The sequence below is a fragment of the Callorhinus ursinus genome, unplaced genomic scaffold (genome assembly GCF_003265705.2).
Source record: "Callorhinus ursinus isolate GAN/ISIS: 27379988/994484 unplaced genomic scaffold, GSC_fseal_2.0 scaffold13, whole genome shotgun sequence".
NCBI lineage: Eukaryota > Metazoa > Chordata > Mammalia > Carnivora > Otariidae > Callorhinus > Callorhinus ursinus.
The window spans coordinates 18,530,530-18,552,724 of record NW_027397075.1 but is presented as its reverse complement, the minus strand read 5'-3'; the positions used below and the strand labels follow the sequence as shown (position 1 = coordinate 18,552,724).

The window sequence follows — 22,195 nt, the reverse complement described above, 5'->3', positions numbered from 1 at the left end:
ACATTCCCAGTTTTAAAACTTTCTTTGCTTTCTAGTGGTTTTTTTTGTTGTTGTTGTTTTTGTTTTGTTTTTTTAAGAGCTATCTTGGGTGGACATGAAAATACCTACGGCTCTGACTGGAAAGACAGCTGCAGGCTCCTGCTTGGAGCACGGGCCCCTCCTCGTCCCATAACTCCCCACGGAGCCAGAGCCCTTCTGGGGGCCTGAACCCAGTGGGTGGGAGGAGGAGGCGCTCCCCTAGGGGCCATTCAGGCCTGCAGGCCCGTCACAGGCCCCGTCTCGAGTTCCCCTGGGCTCGGGATACCCTGCTGCCCCTGAGACGCGAACGCGGACCCCATTCACACCAGCGACCCTTGCACTGTCTCCTCTTTCTGTGGGGCCCCCCTCTTCTCGGTAATTCCTGGCTTGTGTCACCGTGGGAGAAGTCCCTCAGCGACCGGGCTGGAGGGTCACCTCTGAAGGCCATGGCCAGTCTGGGGTCTGGGGGTGCGGGGGAATCCTGGGGAGTAGATGCCTTCATGCAGCCCGACTTCCTCCCCTACCCCCGGAAGGGGGCCCCTCTGAGGCCGCACAGCCTGTGGAAAGCTTTCTCTGGCAGAGAGCATCCCTGGCATGATCTGAGCACAGTAAGTCTTTGGATCAGGAAAGGCCCCAGGGTGTGCCTCGGGTCATCAAGTGCTGACTTCTGCTCTGCAGATAGAGCCTTCTAGAACGCGGCCTGGAGCCCCTGACTCACAGGCGTGAGGGAGAGCATGGGGCGCTGACTGCCCAGGGCAGCTGTCTCCTCGAGCTGGTAGTTTCAGCTCACAGATTTCATCTGGTTGCATTACCTCTGCCCGTCAGGAGCTCTCTGAACTCCCACGTGTCCATCTGGTCTATCTACTGTCTTTGGCCGTGGACTCCACAAGCTCTGCGGGTCCTCACCCCGTTAGCAAATTCCAGCTGGGCCCGCAGAGCTTGTGGAGCGAGCCCTGCACCTCCCTCCCGGCTCCCGTCAGGTCAACCAGTGCCTCGTTACAAGTCCTCCTAACCACGTCCGAACACTTCCACACGTTCCCCTCATCAGCCCATCCACGGGCGAGCAGGTGAGTCTCACCTGCCCTGCGTTCCTGCTAAACCCGGTGGGGGCCCGATGCCCAACTTGGTGGGCAGATTCCGAACACTTGCAGAGGGATCCGATCGCTGAACATGGGGGTCCCCAGGACAAGGGGGGGTGGGAGGCGAGGGTCTGAAGGAGGGCCGGGCCTACCCCGGGGAAGGACAGCCTTCATGCTGAGACCACCACACGAGCAGAGGTCACGGGGAGAGGGCGCGAGTTGGGGTCCGGCCAGCTGGAAAAACGAGAGCACACAGGGCTTTGAGAAGCCACCAAAAAGGTCACATGAGTGTTTATTACATAGAAAAGGGGGAAAAGAAGAAAAAGTTTCTAAAGCCGTATTTTCAGGATTTAAAAAAACACAAACTTGGAATGCCAAAGAGATGCCATGCTTTGCATATTTATAATCTGAATATATAAATATGTACGTGGAGATATGTACACAGGTTTCGACGGTCATGCGCGCTGTTTGCCATTAGGCGGACGGCAACGGTGCTTGAGCTGGGACTTCCGAAGCTGGCGGGGCGCTGGGGAGGTTGGGACCCTGCCCAGCGCCTCCAGGGGCCCTGGGGACCCCGGCCAGCAGCGGGGGCGGGTGGGCCTGCCAGGGGCTCGGTCCTGAGGGTGCGGGGAAGGCCAAGCCGCAGCCCGGCCTGGGCTCCAGGCAGCAAGTCTAGAAGCTTCCCTAGGTCCGCAGCTGGAGAATTTCTTCCTCTCGTGGAACCAAGGAAGGCTCCAGTCACTGGGATGGGCTGGAGACCCCCTTGGCTGGCTAGGATCACAAGGGAAGTGGCTGGGGGTGGGGGGCAGCCCCCGCAGATCTGGGCAAAGGTAAATTGAGGAAGCCCTGGGAGGTCGGGGAGAGGGTCTCGGCAGAGAACAACAGAAAATGGACAGCGATTCCTTTAAGGGGAGAAAGACCCAAACAAAGTCACTCACGTATCAAAAACTACAAATCACAGCACAACACTCATCCAAATATAAATTCAGCGAATATGCACAGAACCAGTGTTGTTTTTATGTACGTTGTTTTCAAAGATTTGGCACCATTTACAACAGCATATGTCCCCTAGCCTGTGCAAAGGGCCTGCCAAGTGTGTCCAAGGGGCGCCCCGGCCACTTAACGGCCACCACACCAGCTCCCTGGTTGGGACACCCAGCCAGGCATCACCCAGAAACGGGGTGGGCGTGACCTCTGCCCCCTTCTCTCCTCACTGCTTCTCATCCTGGGGCTGGAGGGCGGGGGGGGGGGGGGGGGCGGGGATGACTGTCTGCAGCCTCGGGAGAGCCCAGAAAGGGCTCACGGTCCCCTCCTCTCTGGGAGACCCAGAAGGCCAGCCCTCCCACAGAAGGCCAGCCGGGTCTGGGGGCCGGGGTTGTGGAGCCATGGACCCCGGGAGGAAGTGCTCCTGGCCCAGAGGCCCTTCGGATCAAGGGAACTGTGTGTGTCTGGGCCCTGGGTGGGGTGACAAGGACAAGTGCCACCCACCACGGCCCACGCTGGAGGGACGGCTCCCGGGCAGTGTGAGGGCCTCTCTGCGGATGTTAAGGTCTCAATCCTGAGACCTGCCCTCACCCAGCAGCCGGAGGGGCTGCGAGCATGTTGGGGGGGGGGTGTGCACACGCGTGTGTGAGAGAGCGAGCACGTGTCTGTTCCTCTGCCCGCCTAGGGTGCCGGTGGCCTGGCCTGGGGTGGCTGGCATGGTGGCAAATCCAGGCAGGCAGGGAGAGGGACTGGGGACTAAACCTAAAGAGACAACTTGTACTGGACACTCAGGACACCTACAAGGACGGCCCTGTCATCGGCCTTCCATGTGACTGGATCGGGAGGGGAGAGAGCGCCCGTGTCTGTCACTAGAAAGAGTCCCCGCGTGCCAAGTCCACGAGGCCCGCACAGGAGCGCGGCTGCACGGCCCCGGTCCCGTCCTCCAAGGCCTCTGCTCTGACAGAAATGGGACCGGCATCAGCTTCCCAGCCCCTCCCTGCCCCGCCTACGGATGGTCCAACTGAGGCACGAGACAGGAGTAGAGACAAACAGCACTGAGGCTGGAACTCGCCCCAGTGTTTGCGGCGCGGGTTTCCCCACGCATCACACAGGGATTAGGGCAGATTCGCGAGTCCGGCCTGACTTGCACGCCTCCGTGATCCCGCAGACGTTCTGAAGCTCTCAGAGCCTGACAGGTGAAAAACGCGGACCCCAACCAGTGCCCACCTGCCCGGGAGGCCCCCAGCCCCCCTTCCCGCAGCCTGGCCTTGTGGCCTCCTGGCCACATGCAGCGGCCTCCTCCGCGGGGAGAAGCGCCCCTCCTGCCTCCACTCGCCTTGCTGTTCCACCTGTGCAGACGGGAAGGGCAAGTGCGGCATCGCCACGGCCAGGGCGCTGCTCTCTGGGAGCCCCCCTCGGCTGCATCGGTGCCCGCTGAACGCTGGCTGGATGCACAACTGTGGAACACGGAGCCCCGCTTGGGAGAACTGCCTGATGGCAGCACAGGGGGGCCGCTGAGAAGAAGGCACCCTGGCTCCCTTCAGCCTCGGGCAGGTTTGTGGGGAGCAGCTCAGATGGCTCCCCCACCCCCTGCGAGGTCATGGTCTCCGGGGAGGGTCAGTGCAGCTGGGGGTGCTCTAAGCCTCCAATCCCTCTGTTGAAAGCCCTCCAAACAAACCAGCAAGAGCGGTCAACAAGGGCCTGCAACCACCGACTGGGGACTGACATTTAGATTATATGTCCCCAAGCCATTTCCACAACGCCGAGGTGGTCAGCATCACCCACCGGAGAAAAACATCCAGGGTCATGAATGCCTCCAGGCCCCGGAAGCAGGATGGGGCCCCACACTGGCTCAGGCCCTGGGCCCGGCAGCTGGGGCCAGGCCCACACCCAAGTGACCCTTGCAGACTGCCCCCATCTGCACGGGGATGGGGTTCACCAAAAAAAATTGTAGATTGGGGGGGATTTTAAAGAGCTGGGCTGGCGCAGAAGGACCACCTCAGTGGACCCCTCGCTTCCTCCTCCAGAGTCAAGCCTTAGGAAGGCATTCTCTTGGGCCTGGGGGCTCAGCCCACCTTGCGTGGCCTCGGGGCTCAGTGTTCAGCTTTCCTTTCTTAGGTCTGGGTCCTTGTGGGGAAATTCTGACCGTGTGGCTTCCTCAACCTTCTAGAGTTCGCGTGCTCCTCACTGCGGCTTGGGCTTCTTGATGTCTGCATGAGGCCTAAGCCCCAGCCAGGCCTCTGGGACATGGGGGGTCGGGGGGCCTGGAGCAGGTCCCCTGCCCGCTCTGAGCTGCAGGTTGGAGGGCCGCCCAGGACGGCGTGTGGTGGAGCCAGCCCCCCAAGACCGCTTCCCGTCACCTGCTACTTCCGCACGGGCAAGACTGTCCAGAGAACCCTCCGACCCCCCAAGACCCCTTCCCTCGGCTGCAAGACTTCGCTGCAGGCCATGAGTCAGCTACGCCGCAGTGTTCAAGGCCTTGCTCTGCCGGCGCCTCAGTCCTGACACCTGGAAGGTCCGCAAACACGTCCCCCTGCCAGGATTGTTGGTAAGGGTCACCGCGGGTCAGATGCACCACGCCGAGCCTGGCAAGGGCCCAGCATCTGGAGGCTGTCTTTGTCGTCCACGTCACAGGGTCGCGGAGGGAAGCCATCCTGCCCCAGGTCACTTCCTCACCTCCCTGCCCCTCATCTAAGCCAGTGACACTTGGGCCACAGTCTCATGGAGAAAGTCGCTGTCTCGAGCTGCTCCCCCGCACAGCCACCCTCACACACCGGGGGTTCGGAGGAGCAGGATGCCCCCGTTCCTCGCACACGTCAGCTACGCGGGAAGGGCTTCCTCCAGAGGCCGACGTCCTCTTGAGTTTGGAAGCAGCTGGGGCCGAGGGGAGCCTCAGGGGCCGAGGTGGGAGTGCCGAGGGGAACCGTCCTTCCGAGCCCACAAACCCCTGTATGAGCCATCCCGTGCCGGGGTTCACTCAAGAAACCCCCACCTGTGTCTGGATCACCACCAAACATGCTGCACAAATTGCTGTCTCTTCTCTCCCCATCAGCAGCCGCCCCAGCCCGAGCCAGGAAAGCAAGATCCTCCGCTCCCACCGGGGGGGGGGGGGGGCTGTGCCCGAAGCCGGGCGTCCCTCCGGGCGTGTGGGGCGAAGGGCCCAACCCAACCCTCAGCCCGAGCTGCTCTGGCCTGGCTACAGGGCTGGCTCCCTCCTCTGATACAGCCTCCCGGGGCGCAGCCAGCAGCCACCTGCTGCTGTCTTCTCGGCCCAGAGGATGCCGTCTTCACACACCAAAAGCTTCTGGCTTTCTGGATAAAACCAAAGCTGGTCCCACGCCTTGAAAACACACAGGATTCCAAACATGAAAGAAGCAGCAGACCCCAGGCTGGGGTCAGGAGGGAAGGGGGGCAGGATCAGGGGGTGGGGCAGGGGATTTGTTTCTCCATGGGTCCCGAGAGCTGCCCAATCCACACGGAGCCCAAGGCCCACTTCCCTGGCAGGACAATAATCAGAAAGCCCAGCGGGTGAGGTGAGTGGGCTCGGGGAGCCGGGGGGGGCCTGTCCAGCTGCAGGCTCCCCAAGCACACCCCGTCCAGCCACGGGGAAAAGGCCAGACACGTCACTGCTCCAGCCCTGGCCGCATTCTGACTCTCCGACAGACAGGAAGAGCTCCCTCGGGGAGCCCAGTGGGGTTGCAAACAGCTTTGGGCCAGTCCCACAGTTTGGCAATTCTCATGTGAGGAAGCAAATTAAAACAGACGGGTAGATGTCCACCATGACTTTGGATCGTCTTTCTCTTCATTTCAGAGCAACCCCTGACCTGTAGTGGCCCCAACACCTCCTGTGAGTTCCTCCCCAACCAGGATCCAACAATCACACACCGGGCAGGTGCCGTGAAGGCCCCGACCGTCCCTTTGCAACGGAAGGAATTCCTGTGTAACAACAGCGGGATCCCCAGGGCCTCATCGGCAAGAGGGATTTTTCAGATAGAAGTCTGCCACCCCATACAATTTTTTTTTCTTTTGCAATTCTAAATCCCCAAAAGCCCCTGAATGCTAAGTTTTCTTCCATAACTTATTTAGGCCAAGATCTGACCTGAACCAAGCAAAGTGAGGCTATTTATGGTTTTTATTGATCCCAATTAGTCTGACTTTTCACAGGATTCTCTGCAAAAACAGTCATGCGCTCGATGGTCGGGAGGTGCTCCAGACTGCGGGCGTGTTAGGAAATGCACGGTACATGGGTCTTATTCTGTCTCAAATCCACGTTTTCTGAATTTGGAGACCCGTCCAGCCCCAAGGATTTTAGGAGGACTATTGACCAGGAGTGGCGTTCAGTATAATGTGAAAGGCTGCTGGCCCGTGCTTGCTCACACCTGCGCTGGGGATTCTGTGTATGAACACCTGGCAATTCTAGCCGTTTCGCCCAGGGATGAAGTCGCGGGCCGCCTTCTAGGGAAACAAAGGTCAAAACACACCCAGGGCCAGAGATTTCAGTGGCAAGGAGGGGGGTGGGTGAAGGGTAGGCTACAGTAAGGGAGCGCGGGGCCAGGAGACACTTTCAGGGGTCCATCCCCAGGAGGGCGCGGCAGGCCTTTCCACACTGGGCTGGGGACGTGTGCATCCTCACTCCTGCCCTGGCGCGGCCCCCAGGAGACCACAGCGCAAACACTCAGACGGGCTGGGGACCCAGAGGAAGGGTCCACCGCACCCTGCCCCTCGGTGAGCCCCTGCTGCCTGACCCGGCAGCTCCAGGGCGCCCTCACAGTGGGCAGGGAGACGTGCAGGGCAGAGGAGAGCCGAGCATCCCAGCCTTGCTGTCCGCAACCCCGCCCCCACACAACCCCCCCGCCCCGAGATGCTCTGGGAGCCTGTCTTTCTGGAGCGTGGGGGGGCGGGGGGTTGGCAGTCTTGCAGCCTGCCAAGAAAAGCAGATGCGTTTTCAAAATAAATACTGTTTTTTAAATACCCCTCTTCCACTCCGACCCCAGGACACGGCAGAAGAGCATGTGTAAAGGTCCCGGTGCCGCCCGCGGCCTGGTACGGCCCCCATGGGCCTGCCCTGGAATTCTCAGCGGCTCCTTCGGCCTCACAGCTGCTGTGGGATGCCCTGCTCCTTGTAGCCTGTGGGAAAGAAGCACAGGAGAGAGCGTTAGATGCCCGCTTCCTTCAGGATTTCTCTAGGAGGTGCCTGCGAACCACGACAGGGTCATGAGATCTTATTTACACTAAGGTGTGAATGACAGCTATACTCAGGGTCCACCTTCTCCCGAGGGCATGGACTTTTTTTACCAGGGACGGAAAGATGCAGGGAGAACTGTGGAACTTTGGGTTTAGTGGGGTTACAGGACAGGAAGGCACCTGGGGAGGGGTGGTGACGCTGTGATCGACGTGCCCCTGGCCCAGAAGACTAGGGCGGGCCTCCATGCCCCAGCGCCGGGTACCTGGGACGTGTGCACGGAGAGGAGGATGGAAAGGAAAACAGCAAGACAGGACACAAAAGCCCGTCACTATGTGTGTGTTCAATCAGCCGGACGTCTGGAACACAAACGTGACCGAGGACTCCGAGCCTTTAAGACACAACAGTGTCGTCACAAGAGCCCTGGGAAAATTGAGCCACTGAAACACTTAGGGACGAAGTTATGAGCTTGGAATTGGCGAAATGCCCCCCGCCTCACCGTTAGTTGGCAACTTAGCCCCCAGAGGAGTTTCTGAGGACCTAACGGTTGTTTTCTCTCATTATTTACCAAATTATTCACCCATTTTAAGTCTGAATAACGTGCGGAAATGCAGGAAATAGATAAGACATCACAGATGACACAGGAGTGACTATGTTGTTGAAGCCTGTGGGCCCTAAGGGGCTCAGTGCACCAGGCCCCCGACTTTTGTCTATGCTTCTACGTTTTCCAAACTAAAAAGCTGGAAATCCAAACAAACAAAAAGAAAACACAGACAGAAGAAACAGAAGCACAACAATAAATGAAAATAGATAAAAACCAAAAACAAGATGAAAGCCCGGCGGCCAGCTCGGTGAGTGTGTGTGCGGAGGGCGCAGGGGGGCGGCAGGGGCGCGGGGGAGGCAGCCTGGGCAGGGCCCCACGCCCATCAGCAGACTCACCTTGGGAAACTTGGGGGCAACACAGGGTTGTGAGGCCACGGGAGGGACAGGAGGAAAAGAGAAAGAGAAAACAGGGTGAAAACAGAGGCCAGAGGGACTGGCTGAAGTCCAAAAGGCGTCAGGACGCGTGAGCACTGTGCCCGGGGTCCAGCGACTGGGAACCGCAGGTGGGTGCTGGGCTGCAGGGGCACGTGGCCAGGGCTCCCCCCTCCCCAGGCTCACAGCCTGCAGCCCCGCCGAGAAGCTCCCTCGGGGCCCACCCCTGCCCCACAACGCAGCCAAGCCCACTCCTCCCCCGGGGCCACCCGCTGCCCCTCGCTCTGGGCTCACCCCCACCCGGCCTGGAGACGCCAGCCGGGTGCACCCATGGAGGGACGGCTGTGGGACACTCTCAGGATTTTGAGGTGCCCCCTCCTGGCCCCAGCCCAGCTCCGCCTGAGCCGTCTGGTCACCCCATGTAGGGACAGGAGCCACATACATAGACCCTAATGCCTCGGGACAGACGGAGGCCGGGACATGGCAAACAGATTTTGTCCTGCAGACATCTCCGATGAAGATGCCAGAAGCCCCGTGTGGGGAACACGTGGATGGATGAGCAGACGGTGTCGTGATGAGGGGGGCAATGCCTGCCATGGGCATGGGGCAGAGAGCGCGGAGAACTACGGCGTATTTCTCCATCCTCGACCAGGACAGGCTGTGGTTGGCTTGTGATTATTATCAACAGAGCCGCTTGCTTGTGTCTCTGGTTTTAATGTCTACTTAGATCTGGAATTCCCTGCGTGTCCTCTTAAGGGTTTTTCCGGACGGTGTGTGTGCTGATGACACCCTGGCCAGTGCTGTGTGGAAGGTCATCCTTGGGATGCCTGGGTGGCTCAGTCCATCAAGCGTCTGCCTTCCGCTCAGGTAATGAGCCCAGGGTCCTGGGATCGAGCCCCACGTCAGGCTCCTGCCCAGCCGGGAGTCCGCTTCTCCCTCTGTCCCCCTCCCTGTTCCTTCTCTCTCTCTCCCTCTCAAATAAATAAAAATAAAATCTAAAACAAAACAAAAAACTCATCCTGTACTATTCCAGCTGAGAAGTTTCCTTCATTTTTGTGGGAAGGGGTGGAGTAAACCCAGAAAGAATGGCCCCCATCCAACTATCGATTAGGACAGACGAGTCACTTGTGGGACCTCCCCCCAAAGTCGCCATCCCGGGACATGCAAGCTTTGCTTGTCGCTCAGAGCCACCCTGGCCTGCCGCCGCATCTCAAGAGTGGCAATTACGCATCCTTCCAGGGTGGGTTTACTTTCTGGAACAAGGCACCCCTGCAGAGATGGGTGGCTGAGTCCGGAGGGCAGGCACGGTTGGTGGGAAGCGGCGAGGTGTGGCGGGTTTTCTCGTGCAGCTAAGTCTGAAAAATCTGGCGCAAAAAACCCAGCTTCCCCGGGGCCAGCGTGCAGACACCCAAGAAGCTGACTGGCCACAGCGAGAGCCTGGGGCCCTGGGGCAGGGTGGGAATGGGACTTCTCGGACTGGGTATCCCGCAGCCCAACTACACCCGCCGCACTAGCCATAGGGCCGGGGTTTCTGGTTGAGCCCACAGTCTGGGGTGGTGCAAAGAGAGGAAGTAACCAGGTCCCCATCTTACTTCTCGGGGTCCATGCTTCCTCATCTAGGACCTGATCAGGGGGCCCTTTTAGTTATCTCTAAGATACAGACTCCATGGCTTTTGAAACCCCTGGGTTTTAAGGGTGACCAAGATAAAAATAACCAGAAAGCTCTAGGGACTAGGCGCCAATTCACTTTTATTGAGACGGGGCCCGGTGACGTAGGCGCGTTCCACTTTAGTGGAAAGTTTCCATCCTCAAGTGCCCAAGTGCCTGGCCAGACACTGGGGTGACGCGGGAGGAAGCAGTCAAAGGGTCAGGCCTTCTGACAGTGGCTGAGGACGCATCCCAGAGCAGGCCTCCCAGGTTCCAACTGGGAAAGGGGTCAGGAGGCTGCGGGCCATCCCACAGGCCCCTGGGGAAGCCTCAGGCTCTGCAGCGCTCCCCGCCTGCCGGCAAGACTCGGCAATCCCTAGTCAAGGGCGCAGGGCGAGGCGCCCGAGATGGGCCTGCCTCGGTCTCTGACTCCTCTGCCTGCTCCCCTCCCAGGGTCCCCATCCTCCCTGACATCCTGACGGGCCGCGCCTGCCCTGAGAGCAGTCCTCCCCAGCCTGCTGACCCTCCCCAGCCTAGCCCTCCCCAGGGCCAGCCCATCCCCCAGCCGCCAGCCAGGCCTGCGAGCTCCCCCTCCCATCTCTCTGGCTGCCTCCGTCTCCCGGGGTCTGCCTGGGATGTCCTGGTAACAGGCTCCCCACTTCCTTCCTGACCTCTGCTGCCGGATGACCTGCTCCCAAGCAGCCAGTCTGCCCAATCCACTGGCTCCGCTGGATCTCTCTGGCTCTGGGGCCTACACTTTCTCTGGCCGGCGGCTTAACTGGTCACTGACCGGAGGCCTCGCCTGGCCCTGGCATCTGTGTGTGCCCTGCATCCTCCGAGGATTCTGAACTCAGATAGAGTCAGCTACAGGTCATTCTAGATCATTCTAGGGCCCCCAAAAGCCCGTCCTGCCTCGGCTGTCCCTCCCTCTGACACTGACAGTCCCGCCTAAGAGTGGCTTTGTTGTGTCAGACACCACGGGGCGCCTGGTGGAGGCGGCCCATCCGCGGCAATCCGTGGCGGCGTGGACGGAACGTAGGAAAACGCAGGCCACGCGCGGGGCTGCTCCGAGGCACGTGCGGTATCTGTTCTAAGAGCTCACTAGGTTATTTCATAAATGTTAAGTCATCTCGGTGACCTTTGTAACATCAGGCACTTTCACAAAACAGTTTTGTGTCTGAATCAAGGTTGTGCTGAGTGGTGAAGGTTCCCTCAACAGGGAACAAAGCTTAGGTCAAAGGAAAACCACGCTGTCCTGGTTATAGAAACAAAACAGAACAAAACAACCCACAGTTACAGGGCTTCCTGTGGGCACAGATGCCACGTGGGTTTCCCTTCTTTCTGGAAACTGGGGCCGCCAGGCCCAGGGGACATCACCTCACACAGCCCCCACCCCAGCTACCCAGGGTGGTCCAGGACAGTTCCCTTGACAAAGAGAATGCCTGATGCGTCTGAGGTGAACAGAAGCTCGGCCCTGTCTTGTTCACACCCTCGGGCTCAGGAGTCTGCCTGTCTCCGCTCAGGACTCCCTGCAGGCATTGGGCTGGGCATGCACGGTGGGGGGGCAGGGGCAGGGGTGGAGGGGAGGGTCCCCTCTGCCAGGCGGCTGCAGACTCTAGTGACCGGCAAGGTGCCAACACCCTGCAGGACCACAACCACCCAGACCATCCAGCGCCTGCCCCTCTTCCAGCCCTGCCCCCGCATCCGGCCCAGCCCCCGACCCAGAAGGCACGGCATGGGCAGGTACTCACTGGCCAGGATGACCATGTCCATGCCCCAGAAGATGCTCATGATCCAGCCCACCATGACGATAGCTGTGAGGGTCTGGATGAGGGCCGCTGCGATGTTGAGCCAGAAGACACAGCATACGTGCCTGTCCGGGAGGTCGGTGCGGGCTCCGCACAGCACGGCGAAGGCCGAGACAAACGTCCCTGTGAGAGGGGACAGGCTTCTGAGCGCACTGGGGGGCGCAGCCACACGCGTGCTTCCGGACGGCCTGGGGCCCCGCTGCCCGCCCCCCCAGGGAGCTAGGAGAGGGGCGGCCGGAGTCCAGGACCTTCCCACTCAGACCCGGCCCGCCTCTGATCCCTGTGCTGGGGGAGCCGAGGCACCAGCCTGAGGACATGTGGATGGTTGGCCCCAGGCGCAGCAAGTCTTGGGGCCACGACAAGACATCCCTGCCACAAGGGAGCCACAGCGCAGCCCCCTGCAAGGACAGAGAACAGCCTGGGGGAATGACATCAACCTCGTGTGGCAAAGGCTATACAGGCCTAGCGGTTCGGAAGTAGGAACCAGCATCCCTGGGGTGACACGGAAGCTGCCCACGGAGATAAATTCAGGAAGTGACCCCCAGCACGCTCGCTAATTGCGAAGGGACAGGCACGGAGGCCCCAGGTGGCTGCAGAGCGGAGAGCTCAGGCCAGTGCCAATGTTTCAGAGACCCTTCTCTGACGGGGTTCCCCAGACACCCCAGACCTGCCGGGGGAGGGACAGGGGGCCCAAGATTTATTGAACATTCACGAAGCACAAAGCGACGTAGTGTGTGTGACCAGGTCCCTTACCTGGTAGGACTTCCCAGATCCACACAGCGCTATATGTACTGCATTTTCCTGGAGCCAGGCTCTTTTCCTCCGTGGGCTCTGAGCCTCAAGGCCACCCTGCAGAGCAGCTGGCCTGCTCCCCCTCCGTGTCGGTTACGCCGTGGCCGCTGGCCCACTCCCCGTCTGCGCCGGTTACCCCGTGGCCGCTGGCCCGCTCCCCGTCCGTGTCCGTTACCCCATGGCCATTGGCCTGCTCCCCGTCCGTGTCCGTTACCCCGTGGCCGTTGGCCCGCTCCCCGTCCGTGTCCGTTACCCCATGGCCGTTGGCCTGCTCCCCATCCGTGTCCGTTACCCCGTGGCCGTTGGCCCGCTCCCCGTCCGTGTCCGTTACCCCGTGGCTGTTGGCCCGCTCCCCGTCCGTGTCCGTTACCCCGTGGCCGTTGGCCCGCTCCCTGTCCGTGTCCATTACCCCGTGGCCGTTGGCCCGCTCCCCGTCCGTGTCCGTTACCCCGTGGCCGCTGGCCCGCTCCCCATCTGTGTCCATTACCCCGTGGCCGCTGGCCCGCTCCCCGTCCGTGTCAGCTACCCCGTGGCCTCTGTAACAAGTCACCACAACCTCAGTGGCTGAAAGCAACATAAATACACCCTCTTACAATCTGGGAGATGGAAAGTCGGGAATGTCCTCGGGGTCCTCCTGGAGGCTCTTTTCCTGCTTCCCGGGGCTGCCGCATGTATTGGCTCCCGCCCCTCCTCCACCACCCCTTCATCTTCTCTTCCTGACTCTGACCACCGGCCTCCGACCATTTGAGCACATGGGCCCTCCAGATAATCCAGGGAAATCCCCCCATCTCAAGTCACATGTGCAGAGCCCCCTCTACTGTGTAAGGGAACACCTGCACAGGCACCGGGGTCAGGGTGTGGACACCTTTGGGGGGAAGCATTATTCTGCCCACCACACTAACATCCCATATTACCCAAGCGTTCCTTCTGCTTCCGCACCTGGGGTCTTGCTGCCCCAGAGAGACTGTCCCTAGAGCTAGTACGTGACCCCCCAGTCCAGAGCCCACCCCCCAACCACCTCCTTTATGGGCTCTCACCCTCTGGGCCCCTAGCCCCCCACCCTAATCGTTCAGGGCCAGATACTGGACAACCAGGGACAGCCCACTGAAATTATTCAAACAAGCCAGCCGTTAGCCGGCTTACCCTGCCTAGAGTGTTCCTTCCCTGGAAACCGCTATAAAGGCCCACACTGCCCCCCGTGGCCTGCCCCCATCTCTGGCGCCTCCTCATGTGGGGCCCTGCAGCATGGCGTGCCCCTCCTCTGAGGAACTGTAACCAACTCTCCTTTCAGTGGCTGCCATTTCTGATCTGTTGGCCCCTCCATACCTAAACAGTAACAAAACCTACATTCTAAAACACGCACACAATCGAGAATCAAGTATCCTGTCCAAGGTCACAATCACAGGCAGGCACGGACCCCACGGCCATGTGATGCCAGTGTTCTGTTCCTGCTGGTTCCCACTGCCTCCCAGGTGGGGACAAGCTGTGACAGCAGGTCCAGACAAGGGAGTAGTCCATTTGGGAAACCGGCCCGCAAACCAGCGACCATCCTCACGCTCCTCCTCCTGGGGAAGCTCCTCCCTGTCTGCACTCTGGCTTCTGGCCCTGCCCTGCTCAACCTTGGTGGCTCCTGCTGGCCTCCCCAGGTGGCCGAGGCACCCGTAAGCCTCAGACCCAAGGCTGATGCCGGGGTGCACGTGCTGATTCCTGATCCCGACGCTGCCCATCCTCTTTCTCTTAAAACTGCCTCCGATTGCGTGTGTTTCTACCTCCCTAGGGGCCGACAGTCCCCGAGACCCCAGGTGGCATCCCGGCCACCTTTCTGCCCGGGCCCCAGCACAGTGCGGTATACAGTAGTCAGAGGGGCCCCCAGCACAGTGCCGTATACAGTAGGTAGAATGTGGGGGTCCAAAGAAACGCAACCAGTGTGAGGTGCCTGCTCAGACCACCTGCTGTCACCTGTGGCATTTGCTAAAACCACAGATGACCTGAGGGGGTGACGTCACCATGATGACGACACAGGCCTTTGCTGATGCCCCTCCCCTTCACAACAAGAACAGCTAGCAACTGTTCATGAGCAAAACACCACTGAGACGATCCCAGAGGCACCCCCTGCCCCACAGAGACCAACACAGGCTGCACTGGGAGGGCCAGAGCCGCGGCTCCCCACTAACCACCCTGCCCCTCCCCTACCCGCCCACCGCCACCCAGAGGCCTCCCCTGAGCCTCTGGAAAGGAGAGGGGACAACCAGCCCCACCTCCCGGCATCGTGGGTCCCTTCTCGGGACCCCTATTCTGATCTCGCTGCACAGGGAGATCAGTGGGGCCCGAGCACCGGAATCGGCTTGTGATGGGGGTGGAGCAATCCGCAACAACGGGCCAAGATCTTGGGCACAGAGTTCACAGTGGCAGTGCCCAAGTCGTCATCCCAACAGCGGCCTCGCTCACTTGCGGAAGCGCGTCGGTGACGCACTCTGACCAGGGGCCTTGGTGGGCCTCAGAGCCCGGCTTGCCCCCCACACAGGCAGGGAGCTGTAACTTGCTGTGGAGAGGGTCTCCCAGCCACATGCAACCAGAGGGTGGGAAGGAACATGTGCAAGGAACACGTGCCGAGAGGCAGGCAGGCAAGCCAACCACCCCCAGGGCAAAGCCAGTGCCCACTGTGGAGGGTGTCCCTGCTCTGCAGAGGCAGGGGGATGAATTCATGGCCGAGGCTGAGGGGAGCTCCCAGCCCCTCCCAAATGGAGAGTCTGGGAAAATGAGAGTTGCCCGGAGCAGCCCCCCTACCCCCACCCAGACAAGGTATGAGACACAACCCATCTGCCCAGAAGAGCTCCTGGGCCCTCTCTCTCTTTCCCTCTCCAATAAATAAATAATTTAAAAATATATATATAGAGAGAGAGCTAACCAATATGGTACTGACAAAAAAACAAACAGACCAATAGAACAAAACTGAGAGCCTGGAAATAAACCCAGGCATATACAGTCAACTAATCTTTGACAAGGAAACTGAACGGGAGAGAAGACAGTCTCTTCAGTCAGTGGCGCCAGGATAACTGGATATTCACATGGAAAACAATGAAGCTGGCCCCCTACCTCACACCACTCACAAAAATAACTCAAAATGGATCAAAGACTTAAATACAAGACCTGAAAGCACGAAACTCCTGGAAGGAAACACAGACACAAAGCTCCCCCGACGTGGGTCCTGGTGATGGTTTCTTGCATGTGACACCTAAAGCTCAAAGCAACTGAAGCAAAAATAAACAAGTGGACAACATCAAACTAAAAAGCTTCTGCACAGCAAAGACAACCTGTGGAACTGGAGAAAGTATCTGCAAACCATACCCTTGATAAGGGGTTAATCTCCAAAATACAGAAAGAACTCATCGACTCAGTAGCAGAAAAACCACCCAATTAAAACATGGGCAAAGGACCCGAACAGACGCTTCTCCAGAGAAGACATCCAGATGGCCAACAGACACAGGAAAGGATGCTCAACATCACTCATCCTCAGGGAAATGCAAATCGAAACCACAGTGAGATCCCACCTCACACCTGTCAGAATGGCCATGATCAAAAAGATAAAAACACGAGAGATACCCTGTGTTGGCGAGGATGTGGAGAAAGAGGAACCCTCGTGCACTGTTGGTGGGAGCGCAAACTGGTGCAGCCACTCTGGAAAACAGTATGGAGGTTCCTCAAAAAATGAAAAACAGAACGACCATATGGTCCAGCAATTCCATTTTGGGGAATATATATATTAAAAAATGAAAACACTAATTCAAAAAGACATCTGCACCCCATGTTCACTGAAGCATTATTTACAGTAGCCAAGACACGTCTATGGATGGATGAACGGATCGAGACATCATGGTATAAATGTGCACAATGGAATATTATTCAGCCATAAAAGAACGAGGAAGTCCTACCACTCGTGACAACATGACGCCTTCCTTACGCTCAGTGAAATAAGCCAGACGGAGAAAGGATCTCACTGATCTAGAACAACAAACAACAAACTCAGAAAAAGAGATTAGATGCGTGGTTACCAGAGGGGGGTGGGGGGGGCTGGAGGGAGGGGTCAGAGGATCCAAACCCCAGGTGCACGGTAAGTAAGCACCGGGGGTGTCGCACAGCCGACATGCTGTGGGGGAAGCTAAAATCCTGAGCTCTCGGGGCGCCTGGGTGGCTCAGTTGTTAAGCATCTGCCTTTGGCCCAGGTCATCATGACTCAGGGTCCTGGGATCGAGCCCCGCATTGGGCTCCCTGCTCGGTGGGAAGCCTGCTTCTCCCTCTCCCACTCCCCCTGCTTGTGTTCCCTCTCTCGCTGTGTCTCTCTCTGTCAAATAAATAAATAAAAATCTTAAAAAATAATAAAATAAAATAAAATCCTGAATTCTCGCCACAAGGAGAAAAGTGTTTTCTCTCTTTGTATTGGATCTGTACAAGCAACTGGATGTTAGTCGAACCTCCTGTGGTGATCATTTCACAACAAATATAAACCAAACCCTTACGCCGAATGCCTCAGCTTCACACATTGACGGGTCTCAATTATTTCTCAGGAAAGCTGGAAACAATGTGGGTCCCTGAGTCCCACCTAAGATCCGAATTTAGATCGCGGGGCAGGAGGTGGGGGGGGCGAATCTGCATTTCTAGGCAAGTTTCTCCCTCCAGGCAAATGCCCACTCAAATGTGAGAACCACAGAGCCACGGACAGCCCGGCCAGGGGCACAGAGCATTGCTGGACCCTCCTTCCTAGGGGATGTGGCTGGTTGGGGTCTCTCAGCGGCTCATCCAGAAGCCTGACTCAGTCTCTGCCCTGGGGAGCCCCCAGATGAGTCAGGAAGCTCCTTATCCCCACCTGATGGAGGAGGAAGGGGGCTAGGGGCGTGCTCCAGTTTGCAGAGGGGGTGATGACGGAGCTGGCACTTGAACCCAGCCTCCTCCCCCAGTGGGAAGGGAGGTTGCTGTGGGGGCAAGACCGGTGACCTGGGCAGGGGTGGCGGGCTGCTGGGGCACTGGCCAAGGGCTCTGAATGCCCAGAGAAGGCTCATGACCCTAAGCTGCGGGAAATGGAGCCCTGTCAGTGTTTTGAACTGGAGAGCGATGAAATGGAAGCAGTGATTGAGGACAACGATGGGTCAGCAGGGTGCTGGGTGGGTTGGAAGGGTCTGAGATGGGCAAGCAGCAGCTGGGCAATGACGGGACGTGGACACGGGAGGAAACAGGAGACTTGGGGCCCCTCAGGAAGCATGTGCCTCTGTCCTTTGCCTCTGCTGATATTGCTCACGGTGGGAAATGAGATAAAGATGCACTGATACCATTAAAAAGGAGAAAGTAGAGCAAGTAGCAAGATGGGCGGCCCCAGTCTCAGAGAGGCTGAATGATCGGGCCACACCGCCCAGCCTCAATTTAGACCCAGATCCATCTAGTTTAGCAGCCTGAGCTCTTTTCTGCCCGGGATGTTGCATCCTTACACTAAACAATAAGGAAAACTAGTACAGCTGCTGCAGAGACCATATGGAGATTCCTCAAAAAATTAAAAATAGAATTACCAGCTAGTTCAGCAACTTCACTTCTGGGTCTGCACCCAAGAGAATGGAAAGCAGAGCCTCAAAGAGCTCCGTGCACCCCCATGTTCCCAGCGGCATTGTTCACAATGGCTAAAGCATGGGAGCACCCCAAGTGTAGACAGGTGGGTGAGAGCATGAACATAAGGTGGTGTATACATACTCCGGGATGTTCTTCAGCCTGAAAAAGGAAGGAAATCCTGACCCCTGCTACCACCTGGGTGAACCTTGAGGACATTATGCCGAGTGAAATAAGCCTTGTGTGATTACACAAGGACAGATACTACGTGATTCCATCTACGTGAGGTGCCCAGAGTGGTTGCGTTCATAGGGACAGAGAATAGGACAGTGGTGGCCAGGGGGCGGGGGAGGGGGAATGGGGGCCTAGGGTTTCATGGGGACCAAGTTTCAGTTTTGCAAGACAAAATTATTCTGGAGATGCATGGCGGGGATGGCAGCAGGCGAGTGCGAACAGACTTCACGCACCAAACTGTGCAACAATGGTGAGGACCGCAAGTTTCTTGTTAAGCGCGTTTTACCACAATAAAAAAAAAAAAAATGAAATACATAAGTAAAGAAACATCATCCTTTACGATTTTCAAAATATCCCTGAAGCTCTCCATCTCCTCCCCTGCCCCAGCCAGAGTCCTCCACGGGAGCCGCAGAGCAGATGGCGCCCCAACCTGTGGCCAAACCTCAGCCTGCCTGCCTGCTTCCGGTAGGCTGAACCACATGAGATGACCATCTCTGTGGGTCAAGAAGAGTGAAGAACGGCAATTTGCTACGGCTCAGCCTGCTCCGTATATGGACATTGTGAGCATAAAGAAACTCTGCCCCTGGGGCGCCCGGGTGGCTTAAGCGTCTGCCTTCGGCTCAGGTCATGATCCCAGGGTCCTGGGATCGAACCCCGCATCAGGCTCCCTGCTCAGCAGGAGGCCTGCTTCTCCCTCTCCCACTCCCCCTGCTGTGTTCCCTCTCTCGCTGTGTCTCTGTCACATAAATAAATAAAATCTTTTTTAAAAAAAGAAAAGAAACTCTGTCCCTGAGCTCAGAGGTTCTCAGAGTTAGAAAGCCATCTCCTGTGTCCTGTCAAAAGATGGAACCTCACCAGAATCACCAAACTGATTAGAGGCCACTGGGCGTCTGCATGCACCTGTCCACCTGCCACTGGGAGAGCACGGCCTGATGCACATGCTGCTCGGGGACACGCAGAGCTGTGAGACATGGCGACACCAGCAAAGACCCAGGTTCGTCTGCTGGGAGGAGACGGGCCGGCCCACGTTTTGTATGAAAGAGGAGGCAAACTTGGGGCGCCTGGGTGGCTCAGTCAGTTGAGCGTCCGACTCCCCGGTTTCAGCTCAGGTCGTGATCTCGCTGTTGTGGGATCGAGCCCCACATCAGGTCTGAGCTCAGTGCAGAGTCTGCTTCAGATTCTCTCTCCCTCTACCTCCTACTCATTCTCTCTCTCTCAAATAAATAAAATCTTTAAAAGGAAGGGAGGGAGGGAGGGAAGAAGGGAGAAAGAAAGAAAGAGAGAGAGAAAGGAAGGAAGGAAGAGGGGGCATACTTACATGTGTGAGGTGTGGAGGGACTTCTGGTCACCCCTGTCTTTTACCCATGTGGACATGCTCGGGGTTACTCTGGGACGTGCACAGAAACACAAGCACCTTGCACACTTGCTGATTTGCACAACATGTATATGTACAGATGTTACCAAGAGTTGCGTCCATTTGGGTAAATTAATCATCAATTATTAATTAGGATCAATAATTTCACTAAGTAGGAAATGATGGTAATAGGTCCCTTTTGCCATATAAGGTTACGTTGAGTGAATGGATTTACAATATAAAAACATCACTTCAATCTTTCCAGCAGTAAATGTAAAGAATGGTTTTAGCACATTTTCACAGGAAGAGGTGTTAATTGTTTTAAATGAGTCCTACTCGCCAAATAAAGAGCCCTGCCCAACAGCGTGTTAGTTCTAATTTATCCCACTGAGTGCCAACCGCGTCCCAGTGCTGGGTCTGGGGTTGGGGGGGAGGGCTTGGCCCACCCCCAGCTCGGGAGTTCGCACTCGGGTAGGCACCCAGGGTCACGAAATGAACAGTGACAAATTCTCTTTGGTTGTTTTGGGGAAGATTTCACAGAGGAGTACTCGGTGGTGGGGAGAGGTCTGGAAGTGGATGGAGATGGTCCAGGGAAGAAAGAAAGGTAGGGCATCACAGACACAACCCAGCAAGTCCATCTGGGGGCTCAGAGGGTGGCACAGGGCAGCTGGGTACATAGAGGGGAGCGAGGAAAACAAGGCCGGCTCGTACTTTGGTAAAAAAAAATAATAATAATAATAATAAATTGGGGCATGTGGGTGGCCCAGTCGGTTAAGCATCTGACTTGATTTTGGCTCAGTTCGTGACCCCAGGGTCGTGAGATTGAGCCCCACATTGGGCTCCACGCAGCACGTGGAGCCTGCTTAGAATTCTCTCTCTCCCTCTGCCCCTCCCCATCTCTAAAAAATAAATAAATATGATAAATAAAAATAGACCACCTTCATAAAGTAAAAGAATGGGGTCAAGGTGGGCCATGGTCAGACCAGAAGGGCCCTGAGGGCCTTGGCGTGGAGTCAGGCTTCCCTCTCCCGGCGACGGCAGCCCCTGGGAAGGGGTTCAACAGGGAATTATACAGTCGGGTTTTAATTTCAGGATAAACGCTGTGACCCCAAGGGGAGGACGGGGCCAAAGGGCTGAGGCAGAAGGCTGGGAGGAGAGACATGGCCAAGATCCCCGTGACAGGTCAGAGGTGGGACACGAGGAGAGTGGTGGTGGGGACAAGGTGGGAAGGAGCCCAAGGAGGAAGAGCAGGTAGTGTCCCTGGGGCTGGGCGACCGGCTGCAGAACATGGAAGGTGGGGGGAGGGGGCCCAGACAGCTGTGGGCTCCCAGTTTCCTACACGACACCATAAGGGTGGAGCCAAGAACCAGGGGGAGAGCCTGGGGGGGGAACCCGGGGATCATCGGCCAGGAGAGCATGAACGGGGGCTCAGGAGGGTGGGCTGCAGGCCGTGGAAACCCCCCGGGAGTGCACAGAATTCAAGGAAGGACGGTCAAGGCCAGAGCCGTGGGGACATCAAGATCTTCAGGTGAGCAAGGACAGAGAAGGCATAAGGGACGAGGGCGCAAAGGTGGAGGAGCAGGTCAGAGGGGTGAGGCTTGAGGTCCCAGACATGGGAGGCCGACTCAGGGAAGAGAAGCCAGGGATGGGCCCCTTCTGCAGAGATGGCCTATGGCAGGGACCAGGGGTGGAAGCCCAGCCGCATCAGGCCAGGAGTGGCCTCAGCGGGGGGTCTGAGAGGGTGCCGAGGTGTGTGGTGTGTGGATTCCAGGACAAGGGTGAGGACAACTTTCAAAAAGTACATGCAAGAAGCATCAGCCAGGGTACCTGCTGGGAAGTCGCTGCGTGGGGAGGGAGGCTGAAGCCATAACCAGACAGGGGCAGGTGGGTGTGAGCCTCCCAATATGATGAGGATCTAAGGGGTGGGGGAGGGGGTCTACCGCTGTTTTCCCAGCCGATTTGTGCATCAGGATAAACTGGCCTCTCTAAAAATGCAGGTCTCGGGCCCCACCTCCAGACCACCAAAGGCACAGGGATCAACCCAAGAATTCCTTGTTTAAAGAAATAAACCCTGCCCCATTGACTTTCATGTACCATCCGATTTAAGACCCCTTCTCTGAGGGGAGGAGAGATTGCCCTCAGAGATACAGAACCAAAAATTCACAGTCCCTCGTAGGAGACCCGTGCACGATCCTGGCCCTTCGCCCTGCCCAACAGCGTCCCCCCACAGCACAGGGCTGAGCTGGGGAGATCATCCTGTGCAGCAGAGGTGGGGCAGGGGGACTGGGCCCTGGGCACAGTGTGCCCAGGGGGGCCAGGGCCAGGCCACCACCACCTGGCACAAGGTGGGTGACACTAGTCAACAGTGCTGTCACATCAACGTGATCTCCAACACTGTGACCTTTGGCCCAGACAAGAGCCTCGTGCACACATCATACCATGATGCCAAGGAAGGAAGACCTGAGGAGGACCCCCCCCATACACACACACACACACAGACGGAAGGAAGACCTGAGGACCCCCCCACACA

At 57.9% G+C, this 22,195-nt stretch overlaps 1 protein-coding gene across 1 annotated transcript in view; it reads right to left on the bottom strand.

Annotated features, from left to right (window-relative positions):
• Nucleotides 1-1,356: 1,356 nt before the first annotated feature.
• The window catches only part of STUM (stum, mechanosensory transduction mediator homolog), a 58,898-nt gene continuing 38,059 nt past the window's right edge, over nucleotides 1,357-22,195 (bottom strand). The window contains exons 2-3 of the mRNA XM_025878120.2: nucleotides 11,637-11,816; nucleotides 1,357-7,208 (exon numbers count right to left, since the gene is read on the bottom strand). Of these exons, the coding sequence (XP_025733905.1) occupies nucleotides 7,174-7,208; nucleotides 11,637-11,816 (215 nt within the window). The 3' untranslated portion in view covers nucleotides 1,357-7,173. The remainder of the gene's footprint in view (nucleotides 7,209-11,636; nucleotides 11,817-22,195) is intronic.